This window comes from Impatiens glandulifera, chromosome 5 (genome assembly GCF_907164915.1).
Source record: "Impatiens glandulifera chromosome 5, dImpGla2.1, whole genome shotgun sequence".
NCBI lineage: Eukaryota > Viridiplantae > Streptophyta > Magnoliopsida > Ericales > Balsaminaceae > Impatiens > Impatiens glandulifera.
The window spans coordinates 41669382-41696912 of record NC_061866.1 but is presented as its reverse complement, the minus strand read 5'-3'; the positions used below and the strand labels follow the sequence as shown (position 1 = coordinate 41696912).

Here is a 27531-nt window from a genome sequence, read left to right as displayed (position 1 = left end):
GGTGATGGAGCGTGCTTTGGTGAGTGAGTACTCCCATGAGTAGACTTTGGTGATGGAGCATAAATAGCATGCTTTATCGACCCTTTAATGTTATGAGTATACATAGGAGATGGAGCGTGCTTTGGTGAGTGAGCCCTCCCATGAGTAGGCTTTGGTGATGGAGCATCAATAGCATGCTTTATCGACCCTATAATATCTGGAGTAGCCTTTGGTGATGGAGCCTTCCCACGAGTAGGCTTTGGTGATGGAGCCTTTCCATGATGATTGTCTATACTATTTTTATCATCAATTAGAATTGACAATTCATCATCATCATAGTCAATATCATATGGTGATTCATCCATTGAGCTAACATCATTGTTCTCAAAAGAAGCTATCCAATCCTCATTACTAAGGAGATCTCTTGCATATGAGTAACTTGATAGGAAGATGGTGGTAAGGCAAAGAAAAAGAAGAATTTTCTTAGCACTCATCTTTTATTTGAATTAGTTCTCAAATAGTTGGATGTTTGATGGAAAACTTCGTTCATGAACTCTCTTTTTATAGGGAGAGTTTTGGTCTTTCTATTTCATGATGGTTTAGCTTTTGCATTATCTTCATCTGTTTAAGGGAATTACTATTAAAGCTAGGCAAATCTTTACATTTATTTTGAGATATAAGCATTTATAGCTTGTTGTTCCCTCAACCTATTGAAGAGAGACTATATACACCTTTACTAGTAAAACCTCTCCAATAGACCTCTCATTAATTACAACATAACCTATTTTATCTTCTTCCTCGGGCTATAGGGACTTTATATATGTTTTCAACCCACTTTAGATCTAAAGTTTTACTTTTTAAAAAGCTTACTTCCAAACTTTACCCATTACGTATTGATCTTCCCAATTGAATGGTATAAAATGAAAAGTTACCCCTTTTCAAGATAAAATGCTAATCTTTGTAATATATGTTCTAAATAAGTTTTAGTCATAACTCTTAGAATTATGTTAAAACACTTTCTTCATATCAAATAATGCATTATCGACAATTGGTTTTATTCACATATTTTTTTTAAGATTGTTATTTTCCTAAAAACATTATCTTAATGAAAATGAAATGACAATTAATGAAAAGTCAAGCAAGCATAACCATTGGAGAAATGAATTAGTGGTCGTTGGATTAAAGAATTGATTAATAGTTTTACGGTTCAATTTCCAACTATATATCCCTTCACTCTAATTTCTTTCCACACATCATCTTATCATTTCTCACTTTAGAATTCTAAAAGTTTTTCCTTACCTTTGTGAATGTGTTCTTTGTGAACGTTCTTCGAGTTCTTGACTCGATTAGTTCTCTTAAAACTAGGTTATTGTGATTCAAGTATTTTTTTTTTACCCCACCAAGGTAGCCCAAATGTAAGAGTTGGCTTAAGAGACCAAAAGATCATGGGTTCAATTCAATTTGAAAACACTTTGAGTTTAAGCGGGAGGCCATGGCCGTGGGGTGTCATTCTAATTCTCCTTTAATCCCCTCCAAAACAATGTAGTTTGTCTAGTTCGTTGTTGTAGTGATTTTTCTATGCATACAATTGTAGGTTCCGTTGTACCCATGAAACATGGTAAAGACAAGAAGAAACACAGTTCTTTTATCAAAAACCGAAACTTAATTACTTTACCAAATATATATATATATATATATATATATATAATGATGCTTAATTTTGTATGTGTATGAATTGCAAGGTCGAGAGCTGTGATTAATTTGGATATATATATAAGAGTAAATGGATATTTGGGTCGGATTCTAGGTTGACCCGCCCATAAACTTAAAACAGTTAAAAATAAAATTAAATATTCTATAGGTATGTTTCGAACTCGCAACCTAACAAAAACAAGTATAACTCCTAACCAATTAGGCTAATAACACTTTATATTTTAAATTCAACATCAAATTTGTTGAACGCGAGACGTTGTAACAATATATTTTTATCCGTGTCTATCGCACGGAGATCTTCCTAGTTTATTGTATTTTCATAAACTATTTTGATGATCAATTGAATAATATATACATAAATTATATTTTTGAGATAAAAATAAAAGTTTTAACTTGAAAATAATATAAAATATTTATATATGTATTAAAAAAGTACAATTAAGTAACCATTTATTTTAAATGTATCTGCATCAAAAATAAGAGATTTGAAAAATAAAATTTCATTTTTGTTTGTATCTTGTACAACTACAATGAATATAATTTTGTAATTTATTTTTTTTAGGATTCACATATGTTTTCAATGAGGATGTCATTATATAAAAGATTAAGAGTTGTTATACCCTAGTTAAATGAGTCTTTTAGATTTTCAAACATTTAATAATTAAATAATCTGAAAATTATGGTAACAATGTCATCATGTATGAATAATAATGGAAGCACAATATATAAAAGTTCATTATTATTTCAAGTATGTTTCATTATATATATAGTGAAGGATAAAAATTTATAAGCACTGGGAATTAGATATTTAGTCTTGTCCTTCATGTATTTTATTTTTAGACTCTTTCTTTTGCTTTAAACCTCAAAGGAAACTCTCTCCCTCTATGAAGGATTTCTTGGGAGATGGAGCACTTGGTTGCTTTGTTGGCGCGTTTGCACGATTCTTGTAACGTTGGGTGAAACTTGAATCACCATAGTTGTCTTCATCTCCGTTCACATAGTTAACATCAAAGATTGACTTTGATTTTAACTCGTCTAGATTTTCATCAAGTTCTAGTGACTCTTCAATGTCATGAGTATACTTTGGTGATGGAGCGTGCTTTGGTGAGTGAGCGCTCCCATGTGTAGGCTTTGGTGATGGAGCATCAATAGCATGCTTTATCGACCCTTCAATTTCATGAGTATACTTTGGAGATGGAGCGTGCTTTGGTGAGTGAGCCCTCCCATGAGTAGGGTTTGGTGATGGAGCGTGCTTTGGTGAGTGAGCACTCCCATGAGTAGACTTTGGTGATGGAGCATAAATAGCATGCTTTATCGACCCTTCAATGTTATGAGTATACTTTGGAGATGGAGCGTGCTTTGGTGAGTGAGCCCTCCCATTAGTAGGCTTTGGTGATGGAGCATAAATAGCATGCTTTATCGACCCTTCAATGTCATGAGTATACTTTGGTGATGGAGCGTTCTTTGGTGAGTGAGCCCTACCATGAGTAGGGTTTGGTGATGGAGCATAAATAACATGCTTTATCGACCCTTCAATATCATGAGTATACTTTGGTGATGGAGCGTTCTTTGGTGAGTGAGCCCTCCCATGAGTAGGCTTTGGTGATGGAGCATAAATAGCATGCTTTATCGACCCTTCAATGTCATGAGTATACTTTGGTGATGGAGCGTTCTTTGGTGAGTGAGCCCTCCCATGAGTAGGGTTTGGTGATAGAGCGTGCTTTGGTGAGTGAGCCCTCCCATGAGTAGGCTTTGGTGATGGAGCATCAATAGCATGCTTTATCGATCCTATAATATCTGAAGTAGCCTTCGGTGATGGAGCCTTCCCACGAGTAGGCTTTGGTGATGGAGCCTTTCCATGACGATTGTCTATACTATTTTTATCATCAATCAGAATTGACGATTCGTCATCATCATAGTCAATATCATATTGTGATTCATCCATTGAGCTAACATCATTGTTCTCAGAAGAAGCTAACCAATCCTCATTACTAAGGAGATCTCTTGCATATGAGTAACTCGATAGGAAGATGGTGGTAAGGAAAAGAAAAAGAAGAATTTTCTTAGCACTCATCTTTGATTTGAATTAGTTCTCAAATAGTTGGATGTTTGGTGGATGTTCATGAACTCTCTTTTTATAGGGAGAGTTTTGGTCTTTCTATTTCATGATGGTTTAGCTTTTTGCATTATCTTCATCTATTAAAGGGAATTACTATTAAAGCTAGGCAAATCTTTACATTTATTTTGAGATATAAGCATTTATAGCATGTTGTTCCCTCAACCTATTGAAGAGAGACTATATACACCTTTACTAGTAAGACCTCCCCAATAGACCTCTCATTAATTACAACATAACCTATTTTTCCTCGGGTTATAGGGACTTTATATATGTTTTCAACCCACTTTAGATCTAAAGTTTTACTTTTTGAAAAGTTTACTTCCAAACTTTACCCATTTCGTATTGATCTTCCCAGTTGAATGGTATAAAATGAAATGTTACCCCTTTTCAAGATAAAATGTTAAACTTTGTAATATATGTTCTGAATAAGTTTTAGTCATAACTCTTAGAACTATGTTAAAACACTTTCTTCATATCAAACAATGCATTATCGACAATTGGTTTATTCACATATTTAAAACGGTTAATGGATATTTGGGTCGGATTCTGGGTTGACCTGCCCATAAACTTAAAACGGTTAAAAATAAAATTAAAAATTCTATAGAGTTTAGGGTTTAGGGTTAGTGGTTGAGTTTGACGAGATATAAGAGATGTTATCAATTGAAGTCGACTAATATTGGTGGGTGGTTTGCCGAGTAGATAAAAAATGTATTTAAATCAGTATGAGTCACAAGATGAGGGTCAAAATTGAGGGGATAAGTGAGTACTGAATATGTTAATATTAAGTTTAAAATTAAACTTAATTTTTATAAATTAAAACTAATTTTAAATTAATTAAATTTGAATAATATTAATTTTATCAAAAATATTTATAAACAAATAATATTTTTTATATATTCTTATTCGTGCATTTGTGACGTTGAATTATAAAGAACCTCAATAGATAAAAGTTTTATATTTTTTTTTTGTTGACATGCAATTCAACTTATTATATTCATATTTATGATATGGAAAAAAAATTATATCTTAGTTATTACAATTACATATTTGAGTGTATACATATTTTTAATTTTCTATAAATTATAATTACTATAATTATTTTAATCACAGAATATCTTTTTGTATAGGAACCCTAAAATATTAACTGTTTAGGTTGATAGTGGGAGTGGGTACCTAAATGATTATATTTTAAATTTAGTTTTTTAATATACTTTTGTGTGTTTTTAATAATAACAAATGTAATAAAACCGTTTATACTCTGAAATGAAATCTTGATTTCAACTTTCTCTAGAAGACATAATATTTTACCTTTCTTCTTCATCAAACTTGAAAGATCTTCCGAGTTAATCCTGCATCCCCGGTATCAGTATGGAGGATGATATCTCGATAGATGTTATCATCAGCCGATTGCTCAAATTGAGGGGCAAACCAGTGAGGAGATTCAATATGTCACATGCTGAGATGAAGTTTCTTTGTTTTCGAGGAAGACAAATGTTCTTGGACCAGCCAAATCTTTTAGAGCTCGATGCACCGATCAGGATCTGTGGTATGTCATGCCCTGTTTTTTGTTTATGCTTAATTCTTGATTCTTGGACCGTGATTGTTTGGTTGTGATTTCAATGGCAGGGGATATTCATGGTCAATATTATGATCTTCTAAGGTTATTTGAACATGGTAGGTTTCCTCCAAAATCAAATTACCTATTCTTGGGAGATTATGTTGATCGAGGAACACAGAGTCTAGAAGTCATATGTCTTCTTTTCGCGTACAAAATTAAATACCCAAATAACTTTTACATTTTGAGGGGAAACCATGAATGTTCTAATGTGAACTACACATATGGATTTTATGATGAATGCAAACATAGATTAAATGATTCATATTGGGATGCCTTTAATATTTGTTTTGACTATCTTCCTGTTGCTGCTCTAATTGACAACAAAATACTCTGCGTGCATGGTGGTTTATCTCCTTACCTCGATAATCTTGACCAAATTAGAAACTTAGAGCGTCCATCTAGCTACAATGGTAGAGGTTTACTATGTGATCTCCTCTGGTCTGATCGTAGCAAAACGGTTAAAGGATGGAATAAAAATAAGATCAGGGGACTGTCCTTTACCTTTGGCTCAGATGTAGTCACTCGGTTTCTTAAAAAGCACCAACTTGACCTGATTTGTCGCGCCCATCAGGTTTCGCGTATAGTTTGCAACATTAATGTGTGAATGTCGAAAGTAATTTATAGTTTTTCTTTTCTTTTCTTTTCAGTTGGTGGATAATGGATACGAGTTCTTTGCGAACAAACAGCTCGTGACCATCTTTTCGGCAACAAATTATTGTGGAAAGGACAATTCTGGGGCTATGATGCATGTTGACGAGAATCTTTTGTGCACATTAGAAATACTTAAACCTCCAAAGGGTAAACGGTCTATGTTTAGTGGCAAAATGATGCCTGCGAATCCGAGAACACCTACTAAAGTGACAAAAGTGGTGCATGAATTGAATCCGGGATACTCGAGTAAGAAAGACTATGGAAATATAGTAGATTAGACACACAAAAAAAAGGTTTAGGTTTATTGCTTGTACTCTTGTTTCTTTTGTTTCTCATTGTGATATGATCAAGATTTTTAATCAAAAAGGGTGATTTTAATTCCAGAGACATGCTTACTTTGAGGAATAGGTTTTTTTTTTAAATCTGTTTTGATTGGACTTGTTGATTGGCTCTATTATGATAATATATTACTATGGAATGTTAAAACTATCTTATTTTTACTTTTTACTTTTTTAGGCTCGATCCACCATCTAACCAATATAGTTTTTGGGTTGAACATAATTTATCTTTTTTTTTTTTAAATAGTCCATGTATAATAAAAGTAGTCTTTCATGTTTTAGTAACATAACACTAAGTTTTTTTGGGGGACTATAGTCATTCATAATTTATTTATTATTTTGAAAATTGTCAATACAATACAATAATGAAATAAATAGTGTGTAAACACACCAATACAAAAATATATCAAATGTATAGAAAAAACCAACAAATAAAATTAGTATGTGCGAAGATCCTCCAAGAGGGCAATGAAATCTCTAGCCGAAATATGTCAGTTTTCCAAATCAAACATCATATAATGTCAAGATGATAACATTGTAAAGGATCCACAACGAGCATTTGAGAGCATTTGAGAGAGCATTTGAGTTTGTTAAAAGTTTACGATTCCTTTTTAACCAAATTTTCCATCATAAAATAATAAGAATATTGCCCAATGGTTTCATACTCTCAAATCTAACCGCATCCATCCATATTTCTCAACACACTAATGGTTCTGGAATAACCCAATGGATGCCGATAATACTGTTAGAAATCTTGTCTTGAAAAATAACAGAAAAAAATATATATAAATACGATGTTACAAATAAATAAAAATAAAATAAGATATACGAAAAACAATATCACCGTATTTGATGGTTGATTCGAGGCATGTGTTAAACACATTTTCCTTAAAACAGTTCCACCGTCTCCCCATGTGCTAGAGTTTGTCACAGATGGCTGTCTCCCAGGGTACAACGAATCTAGTAGTGATTCAGCACCGAAATCACTACACAACGAGCTTGATAAAGTACCTGAACTATCACCGGGTTTCAACGGAAAATATCGAGTGAAGAACTCGAAGAACACTCACAAAACAAGAAGAAGGCTTTTGGAATTCTAGAGTGAGAAAGATGAAGGATGAAGTAAATGTAAAATGAATAATGAATGGGTATATATTGCTGAGAATTAAACCTGTAAATAAAACCATCCAAACGTTTATTAGCAATAAATATTGCTCATTCATTTGTTAATTAATCCATAACTAATTAACATCAGTCTATACGATGATTTGCAGAAATGCAATGTTAGACATTCAATGCTAATGCTAGCTAATTGAAGAGTCCATATGTTAACCAATAGGCCAATTAAAGCTAAATGTTTATCCTAACATTATGCTTTAATTTTCTAATTAGGCATAAATATTAATTAAACAATTAATATTTAATTATAATTTGGATTTAATTCACCGTTAATTCACGTTTGAATTTGTGTGAATTTTATTTGATTTTATTTATTTACAATCTTATTTCTATTCATTAATGGAATTAGCTTAATTCCAACAATCCCCCACATTAATGGAAATTGAAAGATTAACCTAGTGAAAGGTTCAACAGTTGAATTCTACATAGGATAGGTAGGTGTAACCCTTTGAACCTTCCCTTGTGAAAGCATATAACTTTACTAGCTGATTAGTAGACTCGATGTCCTTGAACTATTCTGCCTTTTGTGTAAACGATTACACACTTTCACATAGAATTCTCCCTGATACATGTCAAGCTCTCATGGTTGTGTCCGTTTTGGCCATGGAACACGCGCCTGGTTCTGTGAGAGGGTCTAGAATTGAGCCGTGCAATTCCTTCAAAGCGGCCCCACTTCTCCCTCACATAGGTGATCTCTTTGTTCACAAAGAATCATTAAAAGCGATATGCTTATCCTCGTCAAAATATATATTGTTTCATTATAGGATTAATCTTCAACAATAACTTTCCAAGTCAGTACAATTAGGTTGTCCCATTGAACCTAGTTCTTGGGATCTCCAGTCTGCATAGGTTGGGTTTTCCTTCATACCAACTTATAGTAGGCTAATGTCTCAAAAGACTCCAAACTATCTCTCTATTCAATAATCTGATTAGTGGATCCACAATGTTATCTTTGACTTACATAGTCAAATTTGATAACTCCATTAGAGAGTATAGTCTAATGACATTACGTCTAAGACGTGTGTGTCTAGACTTGTCATTGACTCTAAGCTTGTCCAATTTCTAATTACTATCACAATAATTAGAAATTTATGTTGGTACATTCTTAATTAACCTTGGAACATCTTCTAATAAGAAGCATAGTCATTCGTACATGCTTATCATTTAATTTTTTTTATGAAAATATTGTTTACTTGGCTAACTAGTAGACAAAATGTCTTTGAACTATTCTGCTTTCGTGTAAACGATTATATATTTTACATAAAAATATTTTATTTTTCAACATAAGTCAAAAATATAGATTATACCGTTTAATCTATCCATCATAAATTTCTTAGAAGATTTCCATACGTAGATTGCACTTCTAAGTGTAAACATATTCACTTAAAGACGTAAAGTCTTTCATTTAATAATATCAATATATCATTTGATAATAACATGATATTTCGTTTAGTGCAATTCATATGCTTTATGGATTTAATTATTTTTATTGTAATTTTCAACGATAAAAATATCGTATAAAAGACACGTAATGAAATAATTTTCATTGTCTTCATGATATATATAATTGTCACATCCACTTTTTAATAAAAGTATGATCAAATTTTCATATCATTATTATAAAATTTGTTATAAGTCATATCAAGACTTTATAAACTTTCTTTTTCATTTATTTCATAAAATTCTTTTGAAGACATTAGTTCTTCAAAATTTTATGAAAATAATGTCAAAATATGACACGTTTCTTGATTTCAAAATCCTCAAATCTAAAATATCGATTTGAACACCAACTCAGCAAATATAAACAAGACATTTTCTTGTTATTTTATTTCTTTTTATAAAGTTGCGCAACTTTATCTTTTATAGAGAACATATTTCTCTAACAACAAATTATTTTTACATTTATCATAATATACACAGTTATTTTTGTGTTATAATCAATAAAAATATTTGCCCCACATTCGTGTTGATATCCTTAAGATGAATCTTTTTCATTTTTTTTCAAAATGAACATCATCTCTTCTGCAACACCGCGACTCGTATTTCTGAAACATCAAAGACAAAAAAATATATTCGATGGTGCAAGCTCTTAAATAGCTTAGCACAAAGAACCTGTTTTAAGATTGTTAGAAATCTTGTCTTGAAAAATAACAGAAAAAAAATATATAAATACGATGTTACAAATAAATAAAAATAAAATAAGATATACGAAAAACAATATCACCGTATTTGATGGTTGATTCGAGGCATGTGTTAAACACATTTTCCTTAAAACAGTTCCACCGTCTCCCCATGTGCTAGAGTTTGTCACAGATGGCTGTCTCCCAGGGTACAACGAATCTAGTAGTGATTCAGCACCGAAATCACTACACAACGAGCTTGATAAAGTACCTGAACTATCACCGGGTTTCAACGGAAAATATCGAGTGAAGAACTCGAAGAACACTCACAAAACAAGAAGAAGGCTTTTGGAATTCTAGAGTGAGAAAGATGAAGGATGAAGTAAATGTAAAATGAATAATGAATGGGTATATATTGCTGAGAATTAAACCTGTAAATAAAACCATCCAAACGTTTATTAGCAATAAATATTGCTCATTCATTTGTTAATTAATCCATAACTAATTAACATCAGCCTATACGATGATTTGCAGAAATGCAATGTTAGACATTCAATGCTAATGCTAGCTAATTGAAGAGTCCATATGTTAGCCAATAGGCCAATTAAAGCTAAATGTTTATCCTAACATTATGCTTTAATTTTCTAATTAGGCATTAAATATTAATTAAACAATTAATATTTAATTATAATTTGGATTAAATTCACCGTTAATTCACGTTTGAATTTGTGTGAATTTTATTTGATTTTATTTATTTACAATCTTATTTCCATTCATTAATGGAATTAGCTTAATTCCAACAAATACTTCACAGAAAACTCTAAATATCAGTGACGCACTTACAATATAAAAGAAGACGAGAGCCGTCTTCACTTCCTTAAGCACAAACCCGTCTTCACTTCCTTAAGCACAAACGACATCCACTAACCAAAACCAAGATACATCTTTTGCACATATATCTATCATCAATTATAATTTACTATTGATTGCACCTCATCCGAAAAATACATCTTATTGAAAATTTTAAACTCTCATAATTTCTCCCAACAACACAAAGTCGAAACAACTCTATCGAAATGGGAATGACAATGTCCCACATGAAACTTTGACATATGCCTCTTTCGTAAAAATTAAATTATGAATTATCACGACGCTTTTTAGTTATTCGTTTTATAAACCAAATGAAATTCAGTTATTCATAATGTTTATACCTCCTACCAAAAATCTAAGTGCTTGATAATCTTTTGTGGCTGGGCATGTTATATTTTTATTTGTATGGTTTGTAGCCATTTTTTATTTTGATGTAATTTTTCTATGATTTATATGGTTATTTTCAGTTTTTATTAAATACCTTTTTTTGTAAAACACAGTCTCTGTTTTTGCGCGGGCTTATCTACATATGTTTAAATCATCACGGACCCCCTTCACTTTATTCATTTCCCTTTCTTCAATCCTGAAAAATGGTCGCCGTCGGTATGGATTGTATATCGGTAGATGATATCATCAGCCGATTGCTCAAATTGAGGGACAAACCAGTGACCAAGAAATTTAAGATTTCATATGGCGAGATCAGGGTGCTTTGTATGAGAGTAAGAGAAATCTTCTTGCAGCAGCCCAATCTGTTAGAACTAAATGCACCCATCAGAATCTGTGGTATGTTTCTTTCTATAATCTCACTTTCTCAAGTTTGCCTGCCAAGTGTTTGATTAAATTCATATGGGTTAAGTTTAATATCGAAGATGCATCATTTCCTTTCATCTGTTCTTGCTATTCTTGAAAAATTGAAGGGTTCTTGGTTTCTTGCTCATTCATCTTTTCTCGTAATTCCATTCGGGTCATTCTTTGATAGCGGATTTTGAATTGAATTCTACATTTGGTGGAAGTTTTAGAGCACACCCATATTCGGATTTATGATGATTATTCTTTGTGTTTGTTTTCATGCAGGAGATATTCATGGTCAATATAATGATCTTCTAAGGTTATTTGATCATGGTGGGCTACCTCCAAAATCAAATTACCTATTATTGGGAGATTATGTCGATAGAGGGGCGCAAAGCCTAGAAGTCATATGTCTTCTTTTCGCGTACAAAATTAAATATCCAAACAACTTTTATATCTTGAGGGGAAACCATGAATCTGCTTATATGAACCATTCGTATGGATTTCATGTTGAATGCAAATATAGATTAAACGAAATGGTTTGGAGGGTCTTTAACCAATGTTTTAACTACCTTCCTATTGCTGCTCTAATTGATAACAAGATACTCTGCATGCATGGTGGCCTCTCTCCTTTCCTCGATAATCTTGACCAAATTAGAAACTTAGAGCGTCCAATATCTGACATCCCTGAGATTGGTTTAGTACATGATCTCCTTTGGGCTGATCCTAGCCAAAACTTTAAAGGATGGGGTATAGGTAACAGGGGAGTTTCTATTGCCTTTGGCTCCGAAATTGTGACAAGGTTTCTTCGAAAGCACAATCTTGACTTAATTTGTCGTGCCCACGAGGTTTCACCTTTTCTGTTCCTGTTTCTAGAACATTTTTTGTGTGATTGTGTTGAGACTAATTTCTTGTTCTCTGTTTTTCTTTCAGATGATGAAGAATGGATACAATTTCTTTGCGAATAAGCAGCTTGTGACTATCTTTTCAGCACGAAATTACTGTGGAAAGTTTGCCAATGCTGGGGCTATGATGAGTGTGGACGAGAATCTTGTGTGTACGTTTGAAATACTAAAAGGAAATGACCCCGTTGAAGCACTAGAAGAAAGTGACTGCGTCGAAACACTAGAAGAAAGTGACAGCGTTGAAGCACTAGAAGAAAGTGACTTCCTTGAAGGACGTTGAAGTACTAAAACGAAGTGACCTCGTTGAAACACGTTGAAGCACTAAGAGGAAGTGTCCGCATTGAAGCATGATTTAAATTTGGGGCAAACTAACAAGAATTGCGGCAAAAACTTTTGAAATGTTCTAGGGTTTATGTTGTTGAATGATTTTTTTTTCCACTTTTTTCAAAATAAAATTTGGATATGATGAAGATTCTTAATCAAAAGAAGGTTAGACACTTTTTATTTGATGATCAGGGATTTCTTTTATATGATTTGATTCTACTTGGCTGGCTCTATTATGATAATTATCATTTATTTCGTGGACGAATAATAATATAAAAAATCGTGAAAAAAATATTACGGTAAAAATGTGATAATATTTTTAATTTTATTTTTAACCGTTTTAAGTTTATGGGCTGGTCAACCAACAATCTGACTCAAGTATCCATTTACTCTCACATTGCTGAACGATCTTTAAAACAATTGATACAATTTGATTCCTCAACTCAATTAGTTTGACCTTTAAAATCCACTTTTTCTCCCATACTACGAATGAAAAGAAAAATATAAATACTACCATTAAAATAGTCCAGACGAGACTTACTATATTCATATAAATTATGTCTAATATCTCTATAAATATGACAGAATTCTTCTATTATTGATCACTAATAATAGTGAAATCTATAGCGTTGAGTCAAAAATTATTGATGAACTACCGCGTTCATCAAATTTGGTGTTGAATTTAAAATATAAGGTGTTGTTTGCTTAGTTGGTTAAAAAGGTTATACTTGTTTTTGTTAGGTTGCAAGTTCAAACCATACCTATAACATTTTTATTTATATTTTTATCCGTTTTAAATTTATGGGCGGGTCAACCCACAATCCGACCCAAGTATCCATTACTCTCACACATATATATATATCTAAATTAACCACAGTTCTCGACCCGACAATCCAGACACTTTAAAAATTAAACATTATTATATATATATATAGTCATTATATATATACAGATTAATGGCCACGATAATATAGATTTTTATTAACGATAAAACAAAAGTTACATTAATAGTAAGAATTAAAAAAAAAAAAAAAAAAAAAAAAAGAAGAAGCAATTAGAATAGTTAAGACATAATTTATTATAAATTAATCAAAATATTTTCAAATGAGATCACCTCATTAATCATTTAATCTCAGCTTATTTAAAAAAACTATTTTTAATTTATAATAATATTTAATAATTAATATTATATAGATATGGTGTTATACATATTAATATAACATTTTTGTATATATATTTTAAATATTAACCATTACAATTTTAAAATATTTATTTATGATGCTCAATCTAGACTATATCTAGTATAATTTAATTTTGTAAAACAATAATACAATTATGTTTTTATTTTAATTTATTATAAATTATATAATTATTATAATTATAATTAAATAAAATTTATATATTTTTATTTAATGCCAAACTAAAACTAAAGGTTATGTGATATTAATCTCAAATAATCTATAAGTTATTTTACCTCCCTTATCAATTGCATAATTTAAATTTTCAATTAAAAAAAAAAGTATATATATATATATATATATATATATATATATATATATATAATGCTTTTTTATATTAAAATATAAATCTATATTATTATAGTAATTATACTAATTAATTTAATAAATCAATATAATTAAAATACCTCAAGCATTATATATGACATGGTTTTTATAACATCTTCTTAATTGGATATATATATTTTACATCCCTTCTTTTAATATATATATATATATATATATATATATATATATATATATATATATATATATATATATATATTAAAAGCAAATAACTAATTTAATAGTTATCTCTCTTTATTTTTTATTTTTAATAATTATGCCTGGCATAAAAAAAATAATAATAAAAAAGCCTTGCATAATTATCTCTTTTTATTTATTTTTTTTATAAATAACCTGCATGCCCTTAATTTCTTCTTCTTCTTTATCAGTTATCTCATCAGCTTCAACTTCTCTTGAATTTTGGCGATCAATCTTTCCTGCATCTAACACTTGAAGTCATGATCCATGTTTCCATCTTCAAAGCCCTGACTTGATGAAGACGTATAAAGGATACCCGTCTGGGATTAGGGTACGAAATGTTTTGCTTATATTGGGAGGGATTAATATGTTAGGGTTCTTATTTGCATTTTTGGTGCCCGAGGATTAAGGGAAATCACTTTAAGAAATGTCAATGGAGAATGAACATGATGAAGAAGAAGTTGCATCAATGTTCCAACTCCAACTTGTATTACCTAATTCAGGTTCAATTTGAGTTTGAATTGGGTAACCCAAATTAATTTTTTATTTTTTCATTTAACATGTATTTTGACTCATTTAACACATTTTTTTCGTTTAACACAATTTTGATATATTTATCACGTTTTTAACATTTTAACATTGTTTTTACACGTTTTTCATATTTTTGACACGTTTAACATGTTTTGACACGTTTTTGATATAATTAACACGTTTTAAACATATTTAACTCGTTTAACACGTTTTGACATATTTAACACGTTTTTGACATATTTTCACGTTTTTCACGTTTTAACATTTTCACGTTTTGACATATTTAACACGTTTTTCACATTTTTGACACATTTAATATGTTTTTCACACGTTTAACACATTTTTAAAATGTTTAATACATTTTTCACACGTTTAACACGTTTTTCACGTTTTTGGCATGTTTAACACGTTTTTAATATGATTAACATGTTTTTCATGTTTTTGACACATTTGACACGTTTTTATGTTTTTGACACGTTTAACACATTATTGATACATTTAACACATTTTTGATATGTTTAACATGTTTAACATGTTTAACATGTTTTGACACGTTTTGACACGTTCAACACATGTTGGCATGTTTAACACATTTTTGGAACGTTTAACAAATTTTAACATGTTTTGACACGTACGTTTAAACATGCCAAAAACGTGTTAAACATGCCAAAACATGTTAATGTTCTAAAAACGTAAAAAAAACGTGTTAAATGTGTCAAAATATGTTAAAAACGTGTTAAACGTGTCAAAAACGTAAAAAAATGTGTCAAAACATGTTAAACTTATCAATAATGTGTTAAACGTGCTAAAACGTAAAAAAAACGTGTTAAACGTGTCTAAAACGTGAAAACTTTGTTAAATATATCAAAAACGTGTTAAACATGTCAAAAACGTGTTAAACATGCAAAAAAACGTAAAAACATGTTAAACGTACCAAAATGTGTCAAACGTGCCAAAACGTGTTAGATATACAAAAAATGTTAAACGTGCCAAAAACTTATCAAAACGTGTTAAAAATGTCAAAAACGTGTTAAACATGTCAAATGTGCAAAAACGTGTTAAACGTGTTAAAATGTCAAAAATGTATTAAACGTGACAAAAACGTGTTAAATATGTTAAAAATGTGTTAAATGTGCCAAAATTTTGTTAAACTTGTCAAAACGTGTTATAAGTGTGAAAACGTGTTAAATGTGTTAAACATATCAAAAATGTGTTAAACGTGCCAAAAATGTGAAAAGCGTGTTAAACGTGTGAAAAATGTTTTGAACATGTTAAACATGTTCGATTGTAATGGAGATCAACGTAGTAAAAATCAATAGAATATATTAAAGTTGGAAGATGGTTAGTTTATATTGAATTAATAAGAGATAATTACATTAAATTTATATAATTTGGGTAACCCTAACCCAATCCAAATTAAATCCAACCTATACTCAACCTAACTCAAATTAACTTACCCAAATTAATATTTTGGGTTTGGGTTAGGGTTGGGGATTAGGTCCACTCGACCTACCTCCCTCTCAAAACTCAATCACTCCTGTTTAGTAAGGAGTTGGTTTTTCCCAAGACTGTCAAAATCGAGAGTTTACGTAGAATCGTTAGCTAGTTGTAAACTCGTAAAATCTAGAATTTACATTAAATAGTAAGAGTTTAATTTGAAAAAAATAATAGTTATATATTATTATTTATATATATAATTAAGTGTTTTATATTTAGTCAATTTAAAAAAAAATTATATTTTAATATAAAATTAATTAAAAAATAATAATAAGTAAATAACACTATAAAAAATTATAGTTACAAAATTAATTCTATTAATTAATTAATTTAAATAAATAATAACTTTAATTTTTAATTTTTAAATACAAATTTGTTTTTTAAATAGTAAAATCGTATAAAATCGTAAAATCGAAATTATTTATAAACTCGTAAACTCTTATTATCGTAAATTTAAAATCGTAAGAGTTTACCTATTTAAGAGTTTACTTAAAATCAGACTCGTTAACCTAATGTAAAATCGTAAAATCGTAAGATTTTAAGAGTTAACTCGAGATTTTAATAGTTTTGATTCTTCCTTGAATGTTTTTGTTAGAATTTATCTTAATTAAATCCTAATTTAATGTGTGAGAACTTAAAATCTGAATGCGGAAGCGTACCTTAATTTGATGAATCATGAATCTTTCTTTCTTACTTTGCATGAATAGAATGATTCTTTAATCTCTTTTTTTGAACTTTCCTTATATGGAATGGTTATTCCATTTGATGAGTACGTCAATAGGTTTCTCTCTCTGTTGATGGGGACGCAAAGGAGAATTGACCGTACTTCAAATGGGGACCATTACCGTTACATATAACCAACAATAAGTTAGTTATTATAGTTTGACAATTTCTAATTGAGCCCCTTCATAAAATTAGAAATGTCACTTAGGTATCCTCACTTTATTTTCATGACAAATACACCCATGAGCCATAAACTTAATTTCACATTAGATCACATTATTTTGGTTTATATTAATTATGACATATGCACAAATATTTATTATACATGTGACCTAAAAATTCCAACAATCCCCCACTGGGTCACGTATGTATAAAAATAAATGTATCAACCATAACGCGCCTAAAGTTTTATGTCATCTTAATCATATGTTGTATAAACAATTTTATCAATTAATTATATCAGTATAGGACCAAAGAGCCCGTCGTTGTATTTAAGCACAACTAGACCCAACAATGATCAAATAAATCAATATAATTAATTGACAAATCATATCATGAATGTGAGGAATGAAAATTTCATGCAAGGTGATCTTTTCATGTCAATTTTCAACTGATCCTACTTGACTTTAATGAGATCATACTTTAAACATAATTATACAAAGTGTAATGAACTGAATAATACTTAATTTCTTATAGAATAAAAACTTTATAAATATCTATAAAATAATTAAACTAAAAGACGTCAAAGTTACAAACTCCCATTGAAGTTAGAGATGATCTCTACGACACTCATACGAGCAATATTCTCATGAAAGGCATTAGGTGATAAACCTATTGCCAAGAGGTTCATAACCATAGAGTTTGTACAATAATATTTTATAGAAATCTATTCACTTTGTATCATTTCTTTCATAACAATAAACTTGATGTCAATATCACTTAATTTGATGCCTAGTAACATGTCATAAATTCCGCTGCAATAATGGATGATGTCATAAGTGTTTGTTTGACACTTCTTTAAGAAACGACAAAACCAGCTAGCGAAAAATATAACCCGAAGTGAATTTCATACTGTTTTGGCATCCTGTAAGATCGGAGTCAGAATACTCAATGATCTCAAGACTTTCCGACCTTCTATATGTGAGCATTTAATTCTTAGTTCTTTTTAAAAATCTCATAATTATTGTCTACTTAATGTCAAACAAAATTTGTGACAAACAAAATGTCACCCATATATAAAACCATAAATAGATGTTTACTCCCACTGAACTTGTGATACACAAATAATCAATTAAATTCACCTCAAAACCAAAAGAGAGAATTGTTATTTTGTGAAATTTGTGGTATCACTAACGAGACTCTTCTTTAAGTCTATAGATGAGTTTCTTTAATTTGCAAACCATATTAATTTGGTCTCTCGACATAAAGTATTCTCATTGCACCAAATTGTTTTTCAATGTCTCTATTGAAAAACCATTTAACATCTACTATGGTGAAGCTCCATATCAAAATATGTAATGGGTACCATAAATTGTTCTTAAAGAGTAATTCAATTAAATTAGATTGTCATAAAGACACTTGATTTTGAAGTTATTGAGTTTGTACTTAATGAGTTTGATCATATTGTCTTATTGCTCTTGATTTTTGAACATGGAATAAATGGAATTAGACTGCATATTGAGACCGAATGATAAGATGGAGAATGACACTAACTTTTGTAATAAACAACTAGAGGATCCTTCTATGAAAGAAAAACATGAAGCAGCGGGTTACGTATGCGTCAACTTTAATGATAATTTTAATGATGATGTTGTTTTTGAAGATTTTGGAATGTTAGATTGTAAATATTAATTTGTAAGAATATTGTGTAACTTGTTATAAGTGATATAGTGGATGATTTAAGCGTTTTAAGAGTCCGTAATTTTTTTACTATTTTTAGTGGATATTACACGCTAAAATTCATGTATGTTTATATTATGTTTTGATTAGTTAATTGAAAATTGATAAATTATAAACATGAGACTAAAATAGAAGAAAAAAAATAGGCACAATTTTTTCTGAGATTTTTTTTATCTGTCAAAAAACTTTGTCAAAAGTGTGTAGCCTTTCGATTGGACAAAGCAATTTGACTAAATCTTATGGAATCAAAATCATATTTGGATTTCTCTTTTAGCTATTCATAATTCTCTTTGAATTTGTAGATTCACATTGATGCATATGTTATAGATTTTTGATAACATATTTTGGAAATGCAACAAATTGAGAGTTTATTACTTTCATTCAATATGTATCAGGTTATAATGGAAAATAATTACTAAAGAGTGCTTAGAACAAAACGTCTCAATATAATTTTTTGAAAAGAATCATCAAGATTATTTTCATCAATTCAATGAAGAAAATCGTATATATAAATAAATCAAACATTTATAATGGTACAAAATCAAAAGGCATAGGCTCAAGTCTTAACACATCTTCTTACAAACAGTTTTACCATCATCTTATGTTAGTACTTGAGCTATTAAGTGAGGTCATCTCTCAATCATGTGAATCTATAATTAAAAAAGAGATTCAAATTATTCTTTGCAATTAAGTGAGGAATATTTTTTTAATTGTGGCTGTCTCCATTGATGAAAAACTCTAAAAAAAATATTAAGCTTGAAAATGAAAAATTCATTTTTTTTCATCCAATTGATAAATGATACATGGTCAAGATATTTAATAAAATAATTTAAACAACATGGGGTGGTGGCGCAGTTGGCTAGCGCGTAGGTCTCATAGCTGAGAGTAATCCTGAGGTCGAGAGTTCGAGCCTCTCTCACCCCATACTTTTTTGTTCTTTTGTTTTTCCTTAATTGAAATAGTTTTGGACAAGGAATTAACTTAAGATTTCAAGGTTTTTGGTCATAAACAAGTACATGCCATTCCAAACCTCCAAGTGTTGTGGAGCCTAATCCTTCCCAACCATCCTTGCAACCAAATTCTTCCACTATCCACCCCAGCCATATCGAATCCCAATAACCTTTCTCATTCGCATCAGTTACAAAACACAAAACTGATAATGTAATACATGTAAGGTAATAGAATTTGTCGATGCCATTCCAAACCTCCAAACATTGTGGAGCCTAATCCTTCTCAACCTTCCTTACAACCAAATTCTTCACTATTCACCCAGCCATATCGCAATCCCACCAACTTTCTCTTTCGCATCAGTTACAAAAACATATATATATCATTATTTTGCGCATAATTTAATAATAAAATGTTGAGTTTTATACTATGTAGTGCTATTTCAAGGTAAAATAAGATTTATTTAAAATGGGTTAAAAATATGGATTAAGGATATATGTACATGTTGATGATAATTTTATTATAATTTTATAAGATGATGGTTTATGATATATGATTTTGAGATAGTTTGATATAGTTTCTTATTTCGATATTGAAATGAAATGTGGTATATTTAGACTTGAAAAAGAGGTTTTAAATCAATATGACGATGGTGCTATTTTTAATACTATAGAATTGATTATGTATTTGTTTATCTAATAATGAACTATTTGTGCATCGAGTGTCGTTTATACTGGTTAATGTGTCAACGCAAGACCATAGTATTGATTTATGGCTAATTGCGTCAATGCAAGACCTTAGTCTTGGTAGATGATTTATTATTAAGTTATTATGATGTTATCGTCATTATCTTGATCATTCATTATCTTGATCATAGAGCTATAATAAAGTATTTATAGTTTTGTGATAAAGAATATCTATATTTGTTTAAAATTTGGTTTTTTGTGATTTTTAATCCAGCCGTATAAAGATGTAATTTTCTTACTAGGGTAATTAGATCATCCATTTAAATAAATTCTTTTTAGATAAGAAGAATGACTAGCCAAGAAGACCATTGGACATAAGATGATATATATATATATATATATATATATATATATATATATATTACCTGGTAAAGAAAAATAAATGTTAACTCTTATAAATGTATAAAGAGTGTAAACAGGAAAATAATATTTTTGGAAGAATATGATATGTCATCATATATTTTGAATTAGAGATGAAGTGACAACAGTAGTATCTAAATATTGAAGGATTTGGATTACGAATAATATGTTTTTATGAAAATGTTTATAAAGATAATTTGACTAGCCTAGCATGTTATATGTATGTATAATGGCATGCGGCGACTTCACGCCTCATTTGTTTAGTTCGGGACGTGATCGGTGAACTATTCTACTTCTAAATGAACCAAAAAGAAAATATTGATAAGATAAAGATAGAAGTTAGGGTTTCTTATTAGTAAACATAAAATAAACTAAATATAATTAAAAAGTTTATATAGTTAATGATTATAATAGACTAAAATACCCTTAAATACTAATAAATTAAAATACCTTTAAGTGTCAGGGCCGACCCATTGGCTGTGCAAGATGTGCATTTGCAGCCAAAAAATGTAGGGCCACCAAACAAATTATATACATATATAAAAATATATTAACAAGTCGTAGTATAGTGGTAAGTATTCCCGCCTGTCACTCAAGTGACCCGGGTTTGATCCCCGACAACGGCATTAACATTTTAGTTAATAATTTGATTGTTATTCTCACCAAAAGAAATACACATCGTTATAGTATATAGTGATAAGCATTCACGGGTTTGATCCACGAAATTAATACTTATTATTTTCACCTAAATTAGTGTATTCATAACTAAACTACAAAAATGAACATCATAAAAATTCTAAACAAATATCACCATATTAAATCGAAAGTAGAAAATCTCAAATCTTTGATATTTACTTTTTCTTTCATCATTTTTAATCATTTTATTTTTATATTGTCAGTAACAATTGCAGTCTAAAAATATGCAGATTGATGTAGCAATGGGTAGTGAGAAGGCACTTATTGCATTCTTTAGAGAGTACAGAGAAGTAGGGTTTGAGAATGCGTTGAATTGTGCCAAAGAAATTGATGTTGAATTGTATATTGATCTAGTGTTTCTAGAGAAGAAAAAGAAAAGAAAAGTTCTTAAAAAAAACATTTTGATGAGATTGACTCTGAAAATCAGTCATCTGAACCATCTATCGAATAATCAAGTCAAGAATCCTTCAGAATTCATTACTTTTTTATACATAATTGATGAAGCAATCGGTTCATTGGAGAAAAGGTTTGAGCAATATGAGCAATATGAGGAGACATTTGGGTTCTTATTTACGGAAGATAAGCTAAAGTCCGTGGATTCTGTAAACCTAAAAAGAAGTTGCAACAACCTTGAGAAGAAGCTAGAGAATGGCCACACTTCTAACATTAACGGTGAGGATTTATTAAATGAATTGAGACTATTACAAAAACATTTACCAAATGAGCTTGATTCAACTAGTGCAATACTAAATTTCTTAAAAAGAGCTAATTGTTATCCTACTAGTTGTCTTGCATATAGAATTATGTTAACAGTTCCAGTGATAGTAGCATCAGCTGAAAGAAACTTTTCAAAGCTAAAAATATTGAAATTTTACTTGCGTTCGACAATGTCACAAGAAAGACTAAATGTTTTGGCTTTGATTTCTATTGAACATGAGTTCTTGGAAAAGCTTGACTATGATAGGTTAATTGATGATTTCGCATCTAAGAGTGCAAGAAGATCAATTTTCAGAAAATAATATTGCATTGGCTGATTCAAATTGGTAAAATTCTAGTAGAATTGTATTGCATGTCGTGTCTTTGTAATAGATTTCAGACTTTTGGTCATTCCTTTTGAAGACAATGTAACAAAAGCATTTGTTATTGAAGTAAATTCAATAAGCTTTACCATAAAATTTGCCTTGATTTTTTTTATCTTTTTGTTGTTGTGATCTTAATTGTTGATATGCGTAGATATTTATTTATGATATTATGTTTGTAGTTTTGGTGTTTTTCTTTTTTTGGAGTACTTAGGGCCGAATTTGATATCTCGCACAAGGCCTTCAAACATATTGGGTCGGCACTGTTAAGTGCTAATAAATATAATATTAGTAATATATTTAACATCCCCTCTCAAACTCACAATGCAATAACAATAAATATTGAGAGTTTGTCAGTCAAAAAACGAAAACGCGAAGTCGAGTGCACTTTTGTAAATATATCAGCAATCTATAAGGAGGAATGAACAAATGAGAAAGTGATGGTGTGAGCCTGTAGATGATGACGAGTGACATGACAATTAATCTTGATATGTTTGGTTCGCTCATGAAAGACAAAACTTCATGCAATCTGAATAGCACTTTGATTATCTCAATATAGTGGAGTAGGGTGAGAAAGAGAAATACTAATATTAGTAAGTAATCGGTGTAACCAAACAATTTCACATGTAGTCGAGGTCATGGCACAATACTTAGCTTCTATAGAAGACCGAGATATCATATCTTATTTCTTGCTCTTCAACGAAATAAGCAAATCACCGAGGAAAATACAATATTTAGTGGTCGACTTACGGTCCGTAGGATCACCAGCCCAATCTGCATCAGAGTATGCGCACAATTCTAATTAAGACGTGGAAAGAAACATGGGATTATAAAATTGAGTGCCCCGAAGATACCTGAGAATACGAAGAACAACAGCCTAATGAACTATAGTAGGGGTAGTGACAAACTAACTAACCACACGAACTGTATGCGCAATGTCTGGGCGAGTTATAGTAAGATAAATCAAGTTGCCAACAATGTTATGATAAAGACTATAATCCTCCAAAGGAGTGCCATTGAATGGAGTGTATCTAGCATTGGTCTCAAGGTTGTATCAACAATTTAGTTTTCGGTTAGTCGAGCACGCTCAAACAAATCAGCAATATACTTTGATTGAGATAAGAGATAACCTTTTAGAGAATAAGCTACCTCAATTCCCAAAAAATAACGTAGCATGTCCAAATCTTTCATAGTGAATGAATGTGTCAACTCAAACTTCAATGATTCAATACATCATGATCATCACCTGTAATAATCATATTATCAACATACAAAGATAGAAGAATGTGTCATGTCGTTGTACGCTTGACAAATAAAGTCGAATAATGGTGACTAGGAAGAAAGCCAAGCGAAGTGATCACCATAGAGAATTTTTCAAATCAAGCATGTGGTGCTTGTTTGAGACCATAAAGAGCTTTGTGAAGTTTGCAAACTTCATCAAGCTGATGAGGAACAGTCTGGGGAGACATCATATAAACCTCTTCATGAAGGTCATCATTTAAGAAAGCATTCTTCACATCTATTTGAGAGATTTTCCATTGGCAAACTGAAGTAACAGCAATCAAAGTGTGAATAGTCGTCATTTTCACAACATGAGCAAATGTTTCCTCATAATCCATGCCATATTTTAGAGAATGGCCTTTAAAAACAAGTCGATCCTTGTATCGTTCAATGGAACCATCTGATTTTGTTTTAATCTTGTAGACTCAACGAGAGTCAATGACATGTTTTCTAGAAGGTAGTGAAACTAAGTCCCATGAACGAGTTTGATGTAAAATAATAAATTCCTTGGTCATAGCAGCCTGCCAAAGGGGATCACAAACTGACTCTCTATAGGATGAAAGCTCATAAATAATGAACATAAGTGACAAAGGAATCAAATGAATTAGAATAAGAGGAGTACTTAAAATCGGGAAGTTTAGTAGACTTACGAATTCGAGTGGAGTAACAGAGAGGAAGATCTGCAATCTCATTCGGCGATTGGGTGGTCGTATGAGTAGGGACATGAGAGGTGGATGTATCGTGAATCAATATATTGTGAACCAAAGTATCTGTTAGATCTTTATCGGGCTCAATGTCAAATGGATCAATACGAACTAGATATGTTTGGGTCATATGATTTGAACTAGTCGGAATAGAGAAGAATTAAAAGTGTGCTCTAGAAATACAACATGACGCGAGACATACAATTTTGACTAACTAGATCAAAATAACGATATATACCTTTTGACCAAGACCATAACCCAGAAAGACACATAAGACAGACCGGTGAGACAACTTATTATGCTTAATATGTGGTTGAAAGACAAAAAAAATACAACTGAAAATATGCAACAAGGAATAATTAGATGAATGACCATATAATTTTTCAAAAGGAGACAAACCTGAATTTTGAGATATTGGGTATCTATTGATCACATAAGCAGCTGTAAGAACTGATTCCCCCTAAAATACACTAGGAACCTTGGCTTATAACACGAAAGAATAAGTTGTTTCAACAAAATGACAATGTTTTCTTTCATCCACACCATTTTATTGAGCAGTGTCAGTACATGAAATTTGGTGAATGGTATTATCAGAGGCAAGTAACTGAGAAAAATCACTAGAAGTGTATTAGTATCTATGTTTCATAAGATAAACTCAAGTATAACGAGTGATATTATCAACAAACAAAACATAATATTAAGAAAAACAAGAGAATAGTTAAATATTTAGTTTATACATTAGATAAAAAAAAATAACGACCAATTTAACATTTTGACATATATTTTTGTAATCCCTCAATCTGTAACTTTTTGCTATTTTTCTATTGTAATATCTCGTTCTATCCTGATTTTAGTTTTGCATTTATTAAAATATTCAAGTTTTTACAATATTTTTAAATATATATATTAGTAATGGGAAAATGAAACAATTAAACTAAAATAAATGGAATATTGAAACCGAACTAGAAAAAAGAATAAACTAACCAAATTGATCAAACCGAATCAAACCAAATAAATTAAATGTAGTCATTTTAAAATATTTTTCATTTATTAATTTAAAATTGTTTCATCAAGACTTAATTAATTTAACCTATTCAATTTTGTATAATCCAATGGATGATTTGTTTAGATTGCAGATCATATTAAATTGTATAATCAAATCGAATTGAACTCCATGTAATAAAAATTCAAAAAAAATCTTTTAAATTATCTAATAAAGGAATTAAATGCCTAGTAAAAAACCATTAATAAATTAGCTAGTAACAATTTGTTCAGATATTGATAGCAAGGGTAATACCAACCTTTTAAAAATCTGGAATCAATATTAATTATTTTGCTTTTATAACGGTTGATATTAACTCATCTATGTTAATTTATTTTAAAACGGTTAATATTGTTCACTCTATATACCGTTTTAAAAATCTGTTAACCACTTTAAAAATAATTAATATTGAAGGGATAATATTAACCGTTTTAAAAACGATTGATATAAAAGGATAATATCAATTGTTTTAAGGTCTTGTTCGAATGGAGGTTTTGAAAAAATTTTAGGGAGAAAAAAATAATGATGGTGGATGATTTTGAGGAGATAATAATTATTTTTGGTAAAAAAAACTTAAAATGTATTGATATATATAAATAAAATAAAAAATAATAATTTAAAATTTAAAATATTTTAGCATTTTAATTATTGAAATGAATGATGTGATTGTTATGGAGTGATTATTTGAAAAATAATTTTGTATGAATTAATTAAAAAACTTAAAAAGAACATTGTGGTTGTTTTAATATTTTTTTTAACTTACAAATTTAGTTAATAATTTATAAATTTTATATTTGTAAAAATATATTAAATTTAAATATTTAAATATATAAATATAAAATTTATTTATGAGATAATATATATTTGTATATAATTAATGAGAAAAAAAATTATATAGATAACTTATTGATGAAAGAGAATATATAATATATATAAGAGATAAAAAATTAATTAAAAGAGATAAAATAAATAAAATATATATTTAAATATATATATATATATATATATTTATATTTATATTTATATTTATATTTATATTTATATTTAGGCGAGAGAATCAAAAGCCTCACCTCTGATATTGTATACGAATATACATTTAATAAATAATTCATCTCTAATTCAAAATTTCATTTTTAAATTCAAAAATATATTTCTTTTTTTACACTTAATTTTTTAACCTTATTAATATTATCTATACATTTATCAACTTTATATATTTAATCTTAATTTTTTTCATTCATTTAATAAAATTAATTATATATCAATAATTCATAAACAACAAATAAAATAATTCAATAATATATTTAAATAAAAAAATATATATTATTAATAAATTAAATGAATTAATTATAAATTTAAAAAAATATATATTATAACTTTTTATTTTAAAAATAAAACGAAATATAAATTGAAATTTTAATTTATATGTAAAAAAAAATTAAATTATTAAAAATAATTTAGTCTAAAGGTCATCTATATATATCTAATGACGCTTAATTTAAAATGTTGTAGGTGTAATACACGCTCTTTCCATAATCATCCAGGTAATTTCTCTTTCCTAATTTATTAATCTTAATTATTTTCTCTCTCCTAATATATATATATATATATATATATAAATTTCTTTTTTAATATATATATATTTCATTATTTTTTTCTC

General features: G+C 29.6%; 2 protein-coding genes, 1 non-coding gene and 1 pseudogene across 3 annotated transcripts; 3 read left to right on the top strand and 1 right to left on the bottom strand.

Moving 5' to 3' along the window:
* Nucleotides 1-2554: 2554 nt before the first annotated feature.
* Nucleotides 2555-3766, bottom strand: LOC124939374 (extensin-like). The gene has a single exon (XM_047479854.1). The coding sequence runs from the start codon at nt 3764-3766 to the stop codon at nt 2555-2557; it is 1212 nt and encodes a 403-aa protein (XP_047335810.1).
* A 1616-nt stretch (nt 3767-5382) lies between these two features.
* On the top strand, nt 5383-6089 carry LOC124937909 (annotated as a pseudogene).
* A 5087-nt stretch (nt 6090-11176) lies between these two features.
* LOC124937913 (serine/threonine-protein phosphatase PP1 isozyme 2-like) lies at nt 11177-12838 on the top strand. The gene is made up of 3 exons (XM_047478245.1): nt 11177-11370; nt 11662-12224; nt 12310-12838. The coding sequence occupies exons 1-3, from the start codon at nt 11178-11180 to the stop codon at nt 12559-12561; spliced, it is 1008 nt and encodes a 335-aa protein (XP_047334201.1). The 5' UTR covers nt 11177; the 3' UTR covers nt 12562-12838.
* Nucleotides 12839-19855: 7017 nt separating this feature from the next.
* On the top strand, nt 19856-19939 carry TRNAM-CAU. The gene is given in 2 exon segments: nt 19856-19893; nt 19904-19939. It is a non-coding gene; the product is annotated as a tRNA-Met (tRNA).
* The last annotated feature ends 7592 nt before the right edge of the window (nt 19940-27531 follow it).